The sequence below is a fragment of the Lepisosteus platostomus genome, chromosome 1, assembly GCF_059453375.1.
Source record: "Lepisosteus platostomus isolate fLepPlt1 chromosome 1, fLepPlt1.hap1, whole genome shotgun sequence".
Classification (NCBI taxonomy): domain Eukaryota; kingdom Metazoa; phylum Chordata; class Actinopteri; order Semionotiformes; family Lepisosteidae; genus Lepisosteus; species Lepisosteus platostomus.
Window position 1 is genome coordinate 80,716,910 of NC_142611.1, and position 16,937 is coordinate 80,733,846.

Below are 16,937 nucleotides of genomic sequence, written 5' to 3' on the forward strand. Positions count from 1 at the left end.
TTCCAGTAGGAATCTGAGTGAAGTGCCTTTCTCAAGGGTACAAGAGCCCCACAATCTCTCTGCGTGTCCGGAGCCCCTATTTGCTGTCACCACAGCCTCTATTTGCTGTCTTCCAGCCATCTTCTTCAGCTCTGGTTTTGCTCTGCTTGTAACTTATAGAGTGACAACAAAGCATACGTCTTCAGAATGAGCAGCAAAAGATGAGCCAATGGAAACAAATGGAAACTACATGGGAGTACAGTATATTTAAAACAATAGGCTCTTCTTTACACAAAGGGTTGTGGGAGTCTGGGCCAAGGTGCCCAGTACTGTTGTTCAAGGCAATCTCTTGTTTTTTTTTCAAGACTCAACCTGAAATCCTCAGGTCAATCAGCTACCAACTACCAAATGGGAGAAATGTATCCAGAGAGGAGGTCTTCTAGAAAATAGGTTTAGGGATTGACTTATTTTAAGGAAAAATGCACCATTATTGCAGACATGAAATTTTACCCGTCCTGCTCTGGATTCCAGACTCTTATACAGCTGTTCCCTGTAGGATCCCAGTGACTGTGTTGCCACCTTGTGATTTGGTAGTCCGTCCCACACACTCACAACTCTTTGTGTAAATCAATACCTTCTTGGCAGCACAAAGATAAGAAGATTGGAATATCGGCAGAACTCTTCAAGATGTCTGCAGAACTGTTCAAGTTGTGAGTCTGTCTTCCCACCAGAATTTTCACTGATAATCTCCTTCAAGAGATGTGCAGTGTGAAGGGCGATTGCCACCTTGCGCGCTGCCTGAGCATCAGGACAGCGAAGAAACACTAAGTGCTTCTTGCCCTGTGAAGTTCTAGAAATAACACCCCTTGTAGGTAACAGCAGGAATGGTGTGCGGACTCATTTAGGGTGTGAGTGCTTGCTGCGCGTGGGAATGTGGTGGTGCTTGTGCGACCGAGCGCAATTCGTGACACAAGGCTTATCCCAGACACCTCCTGGCTCTTGACGAGGAGCACATTCAATCAGTAAGAATATTGCCCCACTATTGAAATTCTTACTCTGCGTGAACATGGCTGTCTGTAAACTGCCAGGGAGACTGCTGCCCAGATGCAGATGGTGAGTCATGTTATGTTTGTGTTTATGTTCATGTGCTTCTGACCTGGAGGATTGCAAGTGTTGACATCCATAGTAATAGGGATTATCTGACATTACATATGTTACAGATCTGTTTTAAATAATGCTGATGACATCACAATGCTGTGGGCACTCAGAAGAATTAATACTTCAATATATCATACTATATAATTCAGCGAGTCTGTGGCATTGTGTTTCGTTGGTACCTAATTTAAACAAATGGGATCATACCATCTTAACCTTATATTTATATTGGTCCCAAGCAAAGATAATGAATATACATGTAATTTAATTAAGAGTACTGTACACTCCAATACACCTAAGATGCAGGAGATAACATTTGGAAATAACACTGAGGAAGCTGTAGTATTGTACATGCTGGGGAGGAGAGAGAGATCCTACTGAATGCAGTTATGAAGTTGCTTAATGTGATCTTTGACAAATTAAATAAGGAAAGTAAATCTTCTGGGGGGTGTAAAGGAAACTGAAAAGCACAGAGAGGAAGCTTAAAAGGCTTTCTGTCTTTTCCTAATTCTAAGCATCAGCTCTGTCTTTATGGTCAGTTGCTGACTGCAAATAACATTGTACCAGCACATGTACTGCATCAGTACAGCCATGGTCACTCACAATACCAGAATCTTGTTATTATGCCAGTCCAGGTCTGCTATTACTGACAGCCGCTGCTTCCCAGCGTAATGGGAGCAAAGAGCGGGGTTTGTGTGCTCTTCCTTCCTCTGCAGTCAGAGTCAGGAGAGAGAGCACCTCTGCACCCTGGGATCCCTCTTGAAGAGCATTTCATTTCGGACTTAAACATCACACTTGAGCTTTAAAGAACTCAGAAAAGATATCCTCATTGGTTTTGGAGTGAATTGCTATAAACATCAGGGGAAAAAATTCTTCCAGGTACTTCAAACCTGCTTCAGTCAAGTTTACAATTACAGACCCCTGACGTATTGGATTGAAGAGGCTTCACATCAAGGAGAGAATACACACACAAACACACACACACACATATATACACTAAAACTTCAAGTAGGGAGCTGTGTCAGCATGCATAGGCTGTAAAGGAACAAGTAAACAACTTTATTCCTGCTGAAAAGGGAAGAAAAGAAACACAACGTTTCAGCTCCGGAGCCTTCTCCTTCACTCCTGAAGAAGGCTCCACGGCCGAAACGTTGTGTTTTCTTTCTTTTCTACACTAACACTTGATGGGCTGAGGCCCACAACAAACACCATATTAAATAAGACACAAACACAGCAGTATCCAGTACATCTTGCAGGACCTGATGCAGATGCTTAAGATAATCCAAAACATCAATGGAGAGGAATGAAAAGACGACTAGTTTCACTGTGCTTGGGGATTCTTGTGCTTTTAAATAGGCAGAGCTCTGAATGTTCCAATACAGTGTATTGGTTTTACAAATTAGAAGATTAGAAGGACTACTAATGAGAAAAAGTCATTGTACCTATTTGGATTTGTATTAGTACATAAGCACTAGCAGTCACATTGAAATATAACTCAGCACTGCGCTTCGCAAAAACAGGACCATTGAGAGCACTCAATCAAAACTCCAACTCCAAAAAGAGAGCACAGGCTCAGTGAACACACCTGGCCAAAGAAACTGGTTGACACAGGCAGACCTGGCTGTCCAGAGAGGACAGGTTGTGCTCCCACTGCCAACAGGGAGAAGCAGAGACAGAGATTAGACAAATGAAATAGGCAATTCCTAAAGAGTGAATCTAATCCCAGGAGTCCCACTCCTACCAGAATTAGAACAGCTTCCTTGTGCTAGAGAAAACCTACAGACCTGCAGCTCAGTATATGATCTCATGTTACAGCCTGAGAAACAAACAGTGACCATCTCAAATAAGAATATTTTGTTGTTCTAACATGACCACTTGCGTTCCTCGCAGGCTCATGCCCTCCGCCGCTCCACACCGCCCATTCCCTCCTGCAACGCCTGGCACGCGAACCCGGGTCTCCGGCGTAACGCAGCAGGGAGCCCAGGCAGCTGAGGTCCCTGCTACGCGCAGGGAGGGCGATGACGTCACTGTGTCCGAACGAGCTCCGCTACACTAAATCTTTGTCAATGTTTTGCTAATTGATACTGCTTTTGCATCAATGTAATTTATTGGTCATGGGAATAAACCTTTTTAATTTGAATTTAAGAGAATATTGAACACCAAAACACAAATAATACATGACACATGACACACAACAATAAAAATCAACAGGCAACTACTCACATTGTTCGAAAGTCCTATTTACAAGTGTGTGCTGTGTATTATTGTTTTATTGCTGTGTGTGTCACTGGAATGTGTGCTGATGATGTCCTTTCTCCTTCCTCCACACGTCCTGTTTCCCAGCGGTATTCATGACTCCAAGTTCCGGAATTCCAGAACCCGGAATAATGAATAAGCCTTTTGTTTGTGTTTGCGTGTACATGTGCGTATTTGTGCGGTACACGTTAACCCAGCTGGACTTCTTCAATATCACCCGCCTTTAACTACCCGAGCGAAAGAAAAAACTGAACTTGTACAAAAGTATTGACACGTTTCTTTAAACCGGATGAGATTAATGTGCTACCAACAACAACCAACTCAAGATCACAAACCCTGGTCTCTCCTGTCCGAAATCCATCTTACCTTCTTCCAAATAGTAATCCATGGCTGAGTGCTAACGTCCAGGTATTCCTCCATAAAATACGACATCTTTCCATCTTAAAACGGATGAAAGCAAAGAAAATGGAAACCCGCACAAAACCTAGATGGAGTATGACAAGCTAGCACCCTTTCCTAATTGCTGACAGAGGTCCTGGCTTTGGAATGTGAAAAAAAGGCTTGTGGAGCCAGCCTGTTGTGTGAAGTGTGTCATAACAACGGCCATCGCTTCAAGAAGCTGACAAAGTGGGGAGGTGAAAGCGCTTTTAGTGCTGCTGGTTAGAGGTCAGTCTGCCATTAACCCCTGAACGACAGCTCACACCACCCCCTGCCCCCGGCCCCTGCTCAGCGCGGTGGTGCGGAGCTGCCCTGCACCTCTCTCACTCAGCCCCTGACCCCGCGCTGTGCACATGGCCTCACATGAACATGCAGGTGTGGTGGGGACCCCAGCCAGAAAGTCCCTAATTAGCGACCCTAATTAGGAAGGGCTTTCCTGCAGAGCTATTGAGCAGTGCTGGGGAGGCGTGTGGGATAGACGGGGTGGAGGGGGGAAATCTGACACTGATGCACAGTGGGGTGCAAAGACACGAGAATTACAGGAGCCCTGATTCTACTGCAGCATTCCCTCACTCTGTCAGTGTAGCTCCTCTATCACTCCTCACTCCTCACTCTGTCAGTGTAGCTCCTCTATCACTCCTCACTCCTCACTCTGTCAGTGTAGCTCCTCTATCACTCCTCACTCCCTCACTCACTCTCTACAGCTCCTCTATCACTCCTCACTCCCTCACTCACTCTCTACAGCTCCTCTATCACTCCACACTCCCTCACTCACTCTCTACAGCTCCTCTATCACTCCACACTCCCTCACTCTGTCAGTGTAGCTCCTCTATCACTCCACACTACCTCACTCTCTCTCTACAGCTCCTCTATCACTCCTCACTCCCTCACTCTCTCTCTACAGCTCCTCTATCACTCCACACTCCCTCACTCTCTCAGTGTAGCTCCTCTATCACTCCTCACTCCCACACTCTGTCAGTGTAGCTCCTCTATCACTCCTCACTCCCTCACTCACTCTCTACAGCTCCTCTATCACTCCTCACTCCCTCACTCACTCTCTACAGCTCCTCTATCACTCCTCACTCCCTCACTCACTCTCTACAGCTCCTCTATCACTCCTCACTCCATCACTCTCTCTCTACAGCTCCTCTATCACTCCACACTCCCTCACTCACTCTACAGCTCCTCTATCACTCCTCACTCCCTCACTCACTCTCTACAGCTCCTCTATCAGTACACAACAAATTAAATTATGTAAATAAGATCAGATCTTTCAGAAATGTGGGTCCATCAGGGTCACAATTGTCATCCCTCCTCTTAAGGGCTCTGCGATCCTTTCATATTTTAGGGATTATGTGCAACTGCCCCATGTTTTGTGTCCCATCACTTAAGTCTGGTGATCCTGCTATTCCTGGCTCAGCACTGGGAGTTTGCCGCCCAGAAGCCCGCCTACCAGCGGGTCCAGGAGAGACCCGACAGCAAGGCTTCATCATGGCGTCCTGACCATCTGAGTCCAGGGCTCGGAGCGCCTGGCCTCGTTACCCTGGTTTTATTCCTTGTTCCGGATCCCGTTCATGATTTTAACCTTATTTGTCTCATCTTGGATGGATCCCCTGGTTCCTGGACTCTGGACTGTCTGGATCAGTTTGTCTTGGCCACGCCCCCCGAGCACCGGATCACTGCGTCACACCCTCCATCTGTCAACCCGTCCTGATCCTGTACATCTTTTCCCTGTAGTCCTTCTCCACTTACTTCCGGATTATACCGTCTACATAGGGTCCTGAACTATGCTTACAATCAGTATGCAGCAGACTAGTGTTCCATTTGTTCTGTAATTCTGCAGACTGATGTGCTACCAGCTACCTAGACATTGCCCACCCTTGTCTGCATGAAATCCCCTTTGCTTTCCTCCCCAAGAGCACACAACAGTAAATAAAAGAAGGCAGTCTCTCTCCCTTGCACACGTGCACATCACCCTGCTCTCATTCTTTCTTTAATCTTGAGGGAAAAGAAGCCCTTTTCCAAGGCCTTTCCACAGTGGTTGACTGGTCAGCTTCTTCCTGACTAGATCTGTCCACCAGAAAGCTCTTATCACCTTCAGCAGTGGCTCAGCCCCTCTCAGGGTCCCTGAACAACATGCTGCTTTCGCCCACTGTGGTCTTGAGACAGCCCAGTCAGTCAATGTCCTTGTAGTGTATGTCTGTGTGCTAGTGTCTGTGTTGCTGTGTCTTTGTGTTGTTGTGTAGTGTGTTACATGCATGTTTTGTGTGTTTCTGTATTAGTTTGTCTGTGTGTTATTGATGTATGTGGTCTGTCTGTCCATGTAAGTAATAGAAACTACTAGTAGAAAACTGCAAAAGAAAAACAACACACTAAGGCATTGCTTCTGCTGTTCTGTTACAGAATGACCTGAATTCCTGACAGCTATGGAGTGTATTTATACAACAATAAAACATGCCCAAGAGATCACAGGCAACAAGGTGGACCTCCCACAGTCCAGTTCTCTCAAGCCCAGTCCTGGATCACCTGCACTGTTTACATGATACACTATTACTTTCAGACCCCAAAATACATGACAGAGATCACTGCACAGCTGGAAGTGATTTCTCAATAAGAGTAGGGAGTTATCCCGGTGTCTGGGCCATATTTCCCCCCTCTGCCTTTACCGTGGCCTCCAGATTGTCCCCATGTGTGATTGGCTTGCACTGGCCCTGCGATGGACTGGCGCCCTGTCCAGGGTGAACCCTGCCTTGTGCTTGTTGCTTGCTGGGTAGACTCCGGCTTCCCACGACACCGTGTGGTGTAAAGCGGTTTGGCAAATGACATGAAAGTAAAGCGTCTTATTTAATTCAGCATCATCTTTGGAGCATTTGTCCAGTCGCCATCACTTCTTTAAAAGCCAGCCACCAGGAAAGGGTAAACGCTGCGTCTGCTTTCTCTGGCATCACTACCATTCTCAAACGCGGGCTGCCACTGTATCGGACTGCCAAACAATTACTCCTTTTTGTTCCTGACATTATGCGAGAGTGACTTTACTCCCAGCCAGCAGCCTTTCCTACTGTCAGAAGACAAGAGGCTGTTCCTATGAAAACACTCAGCTCTCCTGTCATGGCCATGCAGAGACGGGAACCTGGGCTGATCGCTCTTCACCAGTGAACAACCTACTGCCCCCAGAGCACAGCATGGCTCTGCCCACCTCAGTTTTCCCCTGCCAGGCTCTACTGATAACTCATTAGCACGAGCTATTTCTTCAGCTCTGAAATACTTCCTGAGCTTTTGACAATGCATTTTATTCAAAATGTATCCTGAATACCGCAAAACACAATCCTGCTGAGCCAGCAACCACAGAGTTCCCAGCATCCCATCTGTATTTTCTTTCTCTGATAGATTTGGCAAATTTCCTTAATTTCTTATCCTTATCCTGCAGCTAGAATCTGAGTGAATGTGTCTCCAGCTGTGTTGCTATGCACCATTTCCACTCTGGCCTTTAAATGTAAGGCCACACCACAGAGCGCTCAAGCTACTTGAGGCAAAACAATGACAGCCAAACTTCTCGTTTTGAACTTTTCCACAAATAAGAAAATAAAAATATTTTTCTGAACACTCCAGAAAACTATTTTCACGACGATCACGACGAGCCCAGCTCTCATACACACTCTGATCACGACGAGCCCAGCTCTCACACACACTGTGATCACGATGAGCCCAGCTCTCTCACACACTCTGATCACGACGAGCCCAGCTCTCTCACACACTCTGATCACGATGAGCCCAGCTCTCACACAAACTCTGATCATGATGAGCCCAGCTCTCACACACACTCTGATCACGATGAGCCCAGCTCTCTCACACACTCTGATCACGAAGAGCCCAGCTCTCACACACACTCTGATCACGACGAGCCCAGCTCTGACACACACTCTGATCACGACGAGCCCAGCTCTCACACACACTCTGATCACGACGAGCCCAGCTCTCACACACACCCTGATCACGATGAGCCCAGCTCTCACACACACTCTGATCACGACGAGCCCAGCTCTCACACACACTCTAATCACGACGAGCCCAGCTCTCACACACACTCTGATCACGACGAGCCCAGCTCTCACACACACTCTGATCACGACGAGCCCAGCTCTGACACACACTCTGATCACGATGAGCCCAGCTCTCACACTCACTCTGATCACGACGAGCCCAGCTCTGACACACACTCTGATCACGATGAGCCCAGCTCTCACACTCACTCTGATCACGACGAGCCCAGCTCTGACACACCACTCTGATCACGATGAGCCCAGCTCTCACGCACACCCCGATCACGACGAGCCCAGCTCTCACACACACTCTGATCACGATGAGCCCAGCTCTAACCCGCTGTCAGTGGTCAGCGCTGCAGGGGCTCTGCAGTGGCCTGTGTGGAGTCACTGGCAGGAGGTGCACTCACTTGTGCGGGGCTGGCTGATGTAGTCCCGACTCACTGCCAGGGCGTGCTCCCTGGCTGCTGCCACGCGCGTCCGGGTCTCTGCCTGCCTCGACATCCTTCCTGCCGCTGCTCTGGGCGCTGCAGGAGCGCGTCCTGCCCTTATAAACAGCCAGTGGGTTTCTGTGCTGTGGGACCCGGAGGGATCCGGGAAGATCCTGCAGGATCAGTTTTCACCAGGCTCCTCTCTTCCCCTGAGGCGTTATGCTGGCTTGCAGTTTGCTTTCCTTTCTGCTGCTGTTTCCGGACGTTTGAATGTGTGTTTGTGTGTGAGTGTGTGAGTGTGTGTCCCAGGCCCACAGCCCTGACTCAGTGACATGCTGTAGCTGGGAAGGATATGGATTATTAAAGGAGGCCCATGCTCTTCCTAGATCTCAGTGGACCACAGTCTCCTGTTTCTGGAAAGCTGCAAAGATGATCTTTCTGGGGTCATTGTGAGAGACCAACAAGTCACATCCTCCTGACCTGTGGATACCCCCTCGTATAGCCCGTCTGTCCAAGCAATTACACTGCTTCTGACATTTGCAAGGTGGCAGCATCACCTTTGACTGTGTCTCATGTCTCAGATATTTTTAAAATGCATCCTCCCTTTCCACCTTCGCACATGTGGGGTCACTGCAGTGAAGATCTGAGTGGACTCATTGATCAGCTAACATCTGGACCTGCTCCTGCAGCACGGGATACAGGCTCTCCACGTACAGGCAGCACAGCCAGTGGGCCGACGAGCGATTCCATGTGCAGCCTGAGCAAGGCAGGGGCACTCGGTCCAGTGTGATCTGAAGACCTTAACTGGCCACAGCATCAGTCCTCAAGCTCTAGGCAAGACTCGGCCTTTTCAGGACTGGGATGAGAAACCTCCGAGAATAAAAATGTTCCTGCGGCTGTTGGTGAACTAGTTCTTTGTTGGTGTAAGTGGCACTCTTCCACCTGAACTAAAACTGCCCCAGCATTGTGACGGGGAAACTGGGGACACAATACAGGTCTTGGTCAGTAAAAAGGGTGGTGCTATTCCTGCTGTCCTAGCTTAATTGTTCTCTGGGCTGGCACTGTCTGGCCACCCTAAAGGTCCCCTTTAATTCTATTGGTGAACCAGTTTCTCATTTCTTCAACTGATCTGCTCTACAGTGGGGCTGCTGGTGCAGAATGGCCTCTGTGTGTCTCCCAGGTGGGGCTGCTGGTGCACTATTGTATGTAAAACACTTTTTTTTAGGTGGAAATGCAAGCAACTGATAACTAAAGAACATATATTTAGTGCATTTCTAGTTGTATGAATCTGCTAGGAAGCGTGCTATATACCACAATTATTAATACTATTATTATGATAAGTATAGTTTAAAAAGAAAACTGCAGACAATGAGCAGTATACATAGACATATAGATTTATAGGCATATGAATAAAAATACATGTACATATTATTTACAGTCTTGGTTTTCATTGCCTGAGCACGAAAACAACTCTGTTGTCCAGAACAAGAAGAGACCTTCTTTCAGCTGAATGTACATAACATTGTACAGCAAAAGAAAATAAAAATAAGTGCAAATTGTTAATGGGACACAGTATTGTAAAGCATATATAAAGATCTGTTTTCTTATCACGTGATACTGACTTTGAGGTACTGTGCAAGGCCTACATATTTACATACACCTGCAGTTTGTGAGTAACTGGGACCAGCTCATTTATAAATTACACATTGTTACTGCCAATGGAATATGGCTTACCTGTGTGTAAGAACACTAAATTAAAACCATAGCAACACAATCTCAATAGATTCCATTCATTGAGCTCTTTGATACAGTAGCACCTTATATTAAAAGAAGAAGTAGGAACAAAGGAAATCAACAGCACTCTTCCATCAGAAATCTGAAGACTCTGGAGGTTGGAAACAGGTAGTCCCACTGGCAGTGGACACAAGGGGCAAAGACGGAGGACAGTCCAGTCACAGTGTCTGAGGGTCTTACTCCAAACCCAGGCCAGCAGGAACAGGCTGGCCAGCCTTTGTCCCAGACCGTTGAGATTTGACTTTTTTTGCATGACCTGAGTTTTTATTACAGATTCTCTTGTAGTCTTTGCTCCTGAAGCTGGCTGATCATTCCTTCAGTCCGTCTAGTTTTCCAGTTTAGCCTCACGTCCATTTTCACAGGACAGCGGTACCTGTAGCTGAACTGCGTAATGGAGCTGCAGTCATGACTCCAAACACGCTGTCAGAAAATCTGAAGAATGTTGCTGGCAAAGCAAAAGATAAAAGAAGCCACTAGCCAGATCTGTGTAATTATTAACAGTACAGAAAACCACAGAGAAATACACAGCAGCACAGCATTAATTCATGAATTTGCTTAATGAAACAATAACTTATTTCACCCCAGAGAACGTAGTTACAAAGCTAAAGTAGTTTGGACATAAAAAACTCTTTAACCTCTCTTAATTGAATCCTTTATCAATCCAGCTGAGAAAGAAACATTTCTCATCTACAGTGACCTGACAAGTTACCCATTTAAGCAGCAGAGCATTTGAGTGAAACTCCTTGCTCAGGGACATAACAGGAGCACCCCAGATGGGATTCGAACCTGCAACCCTATGGTCTAGAATCCTGACGGCTACTTTAATTGCAGCTTGTTTTGTTAGTGGAAACCGGAACACTTGAATCAGTTTTAACCAGGTTTTGTACTCCATCCATCGATCTAACCTCTTCATCCGTACAGGGTCACACTGGAGCTGAAGCCTGTCCTGGCAAGTAAGGGGTGCAAATGAGGTGCAGGGCACACACAGATACACACACTAACACCGGGGCCAGTTTCCCCAAAAGCCACTTACCCTACCAGTATGTCTTGGAATTGTGGAAGGAAACCTGAGCACCCAGTGGAACCTTGGGAAGAACATGCAAACTCCACACGGATAGCACCCCGATACACAGTTGAACCCAGAGCCCCAGCAGTGCGAGATAGCAACGCTAACCACTGTGCCAAAGTGCCACCCAGCTTTTGTTCTCCTTCATACTTAATGATTCACTAGGTGAATTATAAACAATGCTCGTGGGTAACTAGGTTTCACAAACGGCATGGAAGAGTGATCCAACCAGACTGTGTAGTCATAGCCTTCTGCATCATTAGTGCACAGCTTTGGAGAAACACAGTAGTGAAGTTTACAGTACAGCCCGACTTCACTCCACAAGAACACACCAGGAGAAGCACACAAGGAAGCTCAAATATAGGACATCAAAGCCCACAGGGTGGTCAGGCCTTTGCACACAGGAAAAAGAAAGTAAAAGTCAGAGTGACAGAGAAGTGGCAAAGAGAAATAAAGGGAGATTGGAGGCAGCAATCAAAGACACGCAATATACAACCAAATAGCCCCACTTAATATTGACAATGCACTCATTCCTTTATGCAAACGGAGCATCTAAGGCAGTATGTAACTGTAAGTCATGCCTCTGACTCTTCAGAGCTCAATAACTGCCCCTGCAGTTACTGCACTGACACTCTGCAATGCATGAGTATGTGCTGTTCACCACTCTGCTATTCACACTGCTAGCTTATACTTCTGCTAGAAAGTACCTGTTAAATCACTGTGGGTCTTTCTGTGATCTTGTCTTTATACTTAATACATCTCATCATTTGTTCACCTGACAGTGTTTAAAGATTATTACTATGAACAATTTTGTGATTAAACTAAGCACTCAGTATTTTTTACCCAATGTCTCTGGGCATAGAGACATAAACAGGGTTTAAATAACCCTGTTGATTCAGTAATCAGACAATATAAGTACCGAAGAGCTTGGGGTCAAACAAAAGGACAGCCCTGCTGTCAAAGTGTCAGTGATTGCTGCTGTCTGTGAGTCTCACTCACAGAGCCCCATGGAGATGACAGGTCTCTTCCTAAATGGGGTAGCAGGTGTGTTAATATGCCATAGCTAACCTTCAGGGCTCATAAAGAGCAGTTCAATCAATGCTGAGAGACATTTGCTCCCACAAAATTCCACCCAGACATCTCTCCCTCAAGCCTCATCAGACTCAATTACTTTTTTTTAACACTGCAGGGCTGACTTTTCTTCAAGGTAAGAGAGGTGTTAGTCTCAGCATCTGGCTCTGTCACTGACTCACTGCACTGTTCTGTATCCTGCTCAAGTGGCACAACATTCCTGCACCCCTTCTTCCAGGGAAGACCCAGCGCTGGCGCCCCATCGTAACTGACAGCTGGTGACGCACTGATCTCTTCACAGGCTTTGGATAAAATCATCAATTTTTTACTATCAAACCACAAGTTTCTCTCCATTTCTGAAAAGCTGGACATCAGAAACACTGATGCACAGAATTTAAACTACAGTTATACCGGGGACGGTCAAGCTCTAGAGCAGGTTCAGTGTCTCAGGGCTCTTTGATCCAGATTCCATCACCTCTTGAAACTGCCCCCCCGCAGTGCCGCAGTGCGCCACAGACACTGGCACAGACAGTCCGAGACTGGAGACTCCCGGGCAGAGCGTCTGCAAGAGACTGCGAGCAGAAAGCATCCTGGAAAAGAGTGGCAGTCGAGGACCGGAAACGGGAGACAAGGGACAAGCAGGGCGAGGTGCTCCAGAGGTCAGGGGGCAGGAGGGGAGGCAATAATAACGCCCAACCGTCTTCCAGGAGACACGCAGGGACAGCACGTCGAAACGCCGGGAACTGCCTGCAGACCGCTGGTCCCCCCTGCCGCACACACGCCTCTGTCCCGCGGTCCCGGGGGTCTCTACGAGCTGCTCTTCCTCCCGCAGGCCTCGGCCTCCTTCCTCTCTATCCGCGTGTAGGGCTCGAAGGCCGAGAAGCCGCAGCTGGAGCCGCCAGGCGGGGGCACGGAGAAGCAGAGCTGGGGGGCCCCCACGTGGGGGGACGGGGGCGGGCCCAGAGAGGGGACGGGGAGCCGGAAAGTGCTTCCGGAGCCGGGGGGGGTCCCGCTGAGCCCCGGGGAGGAGCTGCCCGAGGCGGGCGCCAGGGCCGGCGGGGGCGGCAGCGGGCTGGGGGGCACCGGCACCGACAGCAGCCGGCCCTGCTCCAGCAGCCGCAGGATGTTGCAGGTGGCCAGGGACTCGGAGGAGGAGCAGGAGCGCCTGTCCATGTCCTTGGTCTGGTCCTTCTTCTGCTTGGTGCGCCTGTTCTGGAACCACACCTTCACCTGCACAACAGGGGCCACAACACATTTCGGGGTTACAGCAGGGGCCCCAGCCACAGCACAGCCCCACTGAGCCCTCACCCCCCCCGAGCTGTCTGGTGCTCTGCGCTGTGAGGGTTTAGCGTCCTTCAGGGGGGAAGATCCTGCCAGAGAGCAGAGCTGGTTCTGCGATGGCTACTGAGACTGATGGCCTGCACAGCCCTTCACCCTCCGCAAAGGGAAATCTTTGAGAACCAAGTGCAAGTGCATTGATGGTGGTTTGTACGATGCTCATTGGTATACATGTGTTATGTGTACTGTATGTGTTGGGACCCTTTAATTAACCCCCTTATAGAGACCAACCATACTAGAGTCAACAGCCTTTGTGTGGCAATCAATGAAATTGCACAGAAACAGCACGCACAAAACTAACCTGACACAAACTCATCTGTTAGTCTGGTCCTGTGTGTCATGTGAGGTCTGATGCATACGATCATGCTGAAGGTTGATAATCATTTGTAAAGCTGTCACCGTTTCAGGGTGTGCTCCTTTTAATATGGGAGTGTTTTAAAAGCGGGGTCATTTCACTTGGCATCATTAGCTTCTTTCTCTCTCTCTTTGGGTTAATGAGCCAGCTGAGCAGAGACACAGTTGCCCAGGGCTTGTGTTTGTGTCTTGACAATTCTGCAGACTTCTCTGATCCTGGGCAGTCCACGCCCCTCCCGGTGCTCACAGCGCCCCAAAGCCAGCCCAGCGGCCCCTCTGCGGCCCTGTCAGTGCCTTGCTCAGACAGTCAGCAGGCTGCCTCCCGCCGAACAATGCAGCTGTGTTCTAAAGGTCACTCTCTGTGCTGGTGTCATCAATGAGCCCTTATTGTCTATAGTCACTGGAGCTACACCTCCTGTATAGAAAACTGCTTTTCATCAGCTGCAAGAGATTTGACTACATCGCTAAAGATCCAAATAATTACAGGCAACTTTAAAATTTTCTCTATTTGGCTAAAACGTATGACATCCATTAGGAACCATCATCTTTTGACAAACTGTACAAACCTTTTCAGTTGAGACTGAGACTTTATTCAGCACGAAAACAGCCCCTGTCAAAGTCAAAAATTATATTCTAAGTGCCTTTTATATATATTGCCAGTATGCTACTTAATTTAATTTTACTGGACCTTAGTGCCTGTATCTTTAGTACTTTCGACAATAACATTATTTTTTTAAAGACAAAAAGGCATATTTGGGATTACTGGTATTGCTCAAGGTTGGTGTAGATCTTACCTTTAGCAGAGAAAGCTGTTGATCTCAGTAAGTATGGTGAGTTCTGTCTCTGGAATGGTTTCTCAAGGGCCTACACTAACATCAGCTCTCTGTAGTACGGTATGTATACATTTCTCTCCTTGCCTTCTGGGTGAGTCTACAATTCGCTGTGAAATCCTGTTCAGGATGTTCAAGACTTTTCATTTTCATTTCATTTTCATTTCTTTGCTGTTGTTTTGAGCCACCTACTCCTGTAGCAACAATATAATGTCCATGTATCTGCAACCTGAAACGGCTATTGCAGCAGACACCGGCACCGGGCCCCACACTGGGGCAGCAGAGCCACTGTTCACACTGTTCCCTGATCCTGAACTCTCACTCAGCCCATCTGAATTCTGTGTTAAACCAAGCAGTGTCAAGCACAGGGGAATAAGCGTAGATAAAAAATGCATAAACTCCCGACCAGCTCTATGCTTTCCCTGGGGCATTCACTCCACGCAATCTTCTGTCTCCATGCACAACGACAAGCACACATCGTATTTGGAAAACACTGCTCCACGGTTTAGACATTAAAGCATCATTAAACCACTAGTGTGGTTAAGTGTCATTAAAGTCACGACTGATTAAACTTGCAACGACTGTAAACTGTATCTTAAAATCCAAATCTTCCTGCTTGTTGCTGATACTAATATGTTACATCCCTCTTTGTTTCTTCAGAGCGGCAAGGCTTTGGATTAAAAACTATCTTTAAACCAAACTGTCTCCAGGCTCTACACAGTGGAGCAGGTTGTCTATCCGATTAAAACCAGCCCTTTCTCTGGAGTCTGATTTATGTGCATTGGCCTGAATTCTTGCCCTCTCCTGGGTAACCACACTCTCGCATAATCCCAGCTTGGGCAGCTCTTCTCACCTGAGCCTGTACAGGATTATGAAAGTTATTACTACATATTGCGTAAGCACGTTCCCACAGAATAAGGGTACAAATAAAAGATTTTTGAAAAGCTCTTATACTGCAGAGTTCATAATCTGATCTTAGTTTTCATTTTTTAATTGTAAAATAAAATAGTGTTGCTTCATTGGACCACAAAAAACTAATGACTAAAGATGTATTCAAGGATGAATTAAAATGAATGGTATCACTGGTCTTTCTCCATGAGCAAACTTACAAAAGAAATAATTTCCCTATTATTTGTGTCATTGTTTTTAGTTTGGTGAGAGGTGTGCTGGATGGGTAGAAAATGATATGATATGATATGAGAACACATTTCTTGGAAACACAGTTTTGTCAAAGAACCACATAAGATATCAGAGCAATCAGACAGCATGAAGTGATTCGGCAGCACTCGGGGTTGGCAGCTGTGGCGGCTGAGGTTTCCCGGGAAGGAGATCATGCTTTCAGCCATCATCCGCCCAGTGAGGACAGAGATCATGGGATCTGGGGCGCCTATGAGCACGGAGGCGCATGGAGGCAGGTTTCCATGGGGAGAACGATATTCCTGTACAGCATCCCCTCCCACTGTGACGGAGCACGGCACTGCTGCTTTCTGTCCTGCGTGCCTGTTAGTGTGTGTGTGTGTGTGTGTGTGTGTGTGTGTCACAGTGCTGCATGTGTGCCAGCCGTGTGCTGTCGTCTGTGTGTGTGAACTGAACTCAAGCCTAGTGATGAAGACAACTAGAAAAATATCAGAGCTGCGCAACAGAAAAATAAGACAATAACACACACAGAGCAATAGAGATCAGTGCCTATATATGAAGAGAAAAATGAACTGGTGTAACTGATTACAAGGAAGAGCATGTGATCTCATCAGAAGATACAGGAGAATAAGATGGCAACAGGCTAGACGCTGACAAAGAAGACAGAACATCCCTGGGCCGAGGGAATGCAGAATGCTGTACCTACTGTATACATAATGGATATATAAAGCAGAAAAGATGAGGAAGAAGAGCTCCTTTCAGATGACAGGATGACACATGACTAGATCTGGCCGAGTTGAGAGAAAGACATTCGTGCACGAATGTTGAGGAAACCTTCATCCTGGAGTGGTTCAATATAGGAAAAGATATTCATGATGATGATGATACATAGCCCTGGGAAGGATAACTTTAGATTGGAGGTTTGTTGGAAAATACAGAATGTACTTTTGGTTGGTGCTAAGAGTTGCTGGTAAATTTCTTTTCAGTACTTGCGGCTTTGAAGCCAGTTATGAAAGAAAATGTTCAGGGCCTAAAATATCCTGGAAGG

The 16,937-nt window shown here is 47.0% G+C and overlaps 2 protein-coding genes across 2 annotated transcripts in view; both read right to left on the reverse strand.

The window, feature by feature from the left end:
• Window positions 1-8,436, reverse strand: part of LOC148679021 (V-type proton ATPase subunit B-like) — a 37,975-nt gene extending 29,539 nt beyond the window's left edge. Inside the window, exon 1 of the mRNA XM_088638717.1 lies at window positions 8,279-8,436. Coding sequence (XP_088494843.1) covers window positions 8,279-8,372 — 94 coding nt within the window. The 5' untranslated portion in view covers window positions 8,373-8,436. The remainder of the gene's footprint in view (window positions 1-8,278) is intronic.
• Window positions 8,437-9,675: 1,239 nt separating this feature from the next.
• The window catches only part of vax2 (ventral anterior homeobox 2), a 37,932-nt gene continuing 30,670 nt past the window's right edge, over window positions 9,676-16,937 (reverse strand). Inside the window, exon 3 of the mRNA XM_088638729.1 lies at window positions 9,676-13,460. Within this exon, the coding sequence (XP_088494855.1) occupies window positions 13,038-13,460 (423 nt within the window). The 3' untranslated portion in view covers window positions 9,676-13,037. The remainder of the gene's footprint in view (window positions 13,461-16,937) is intronic.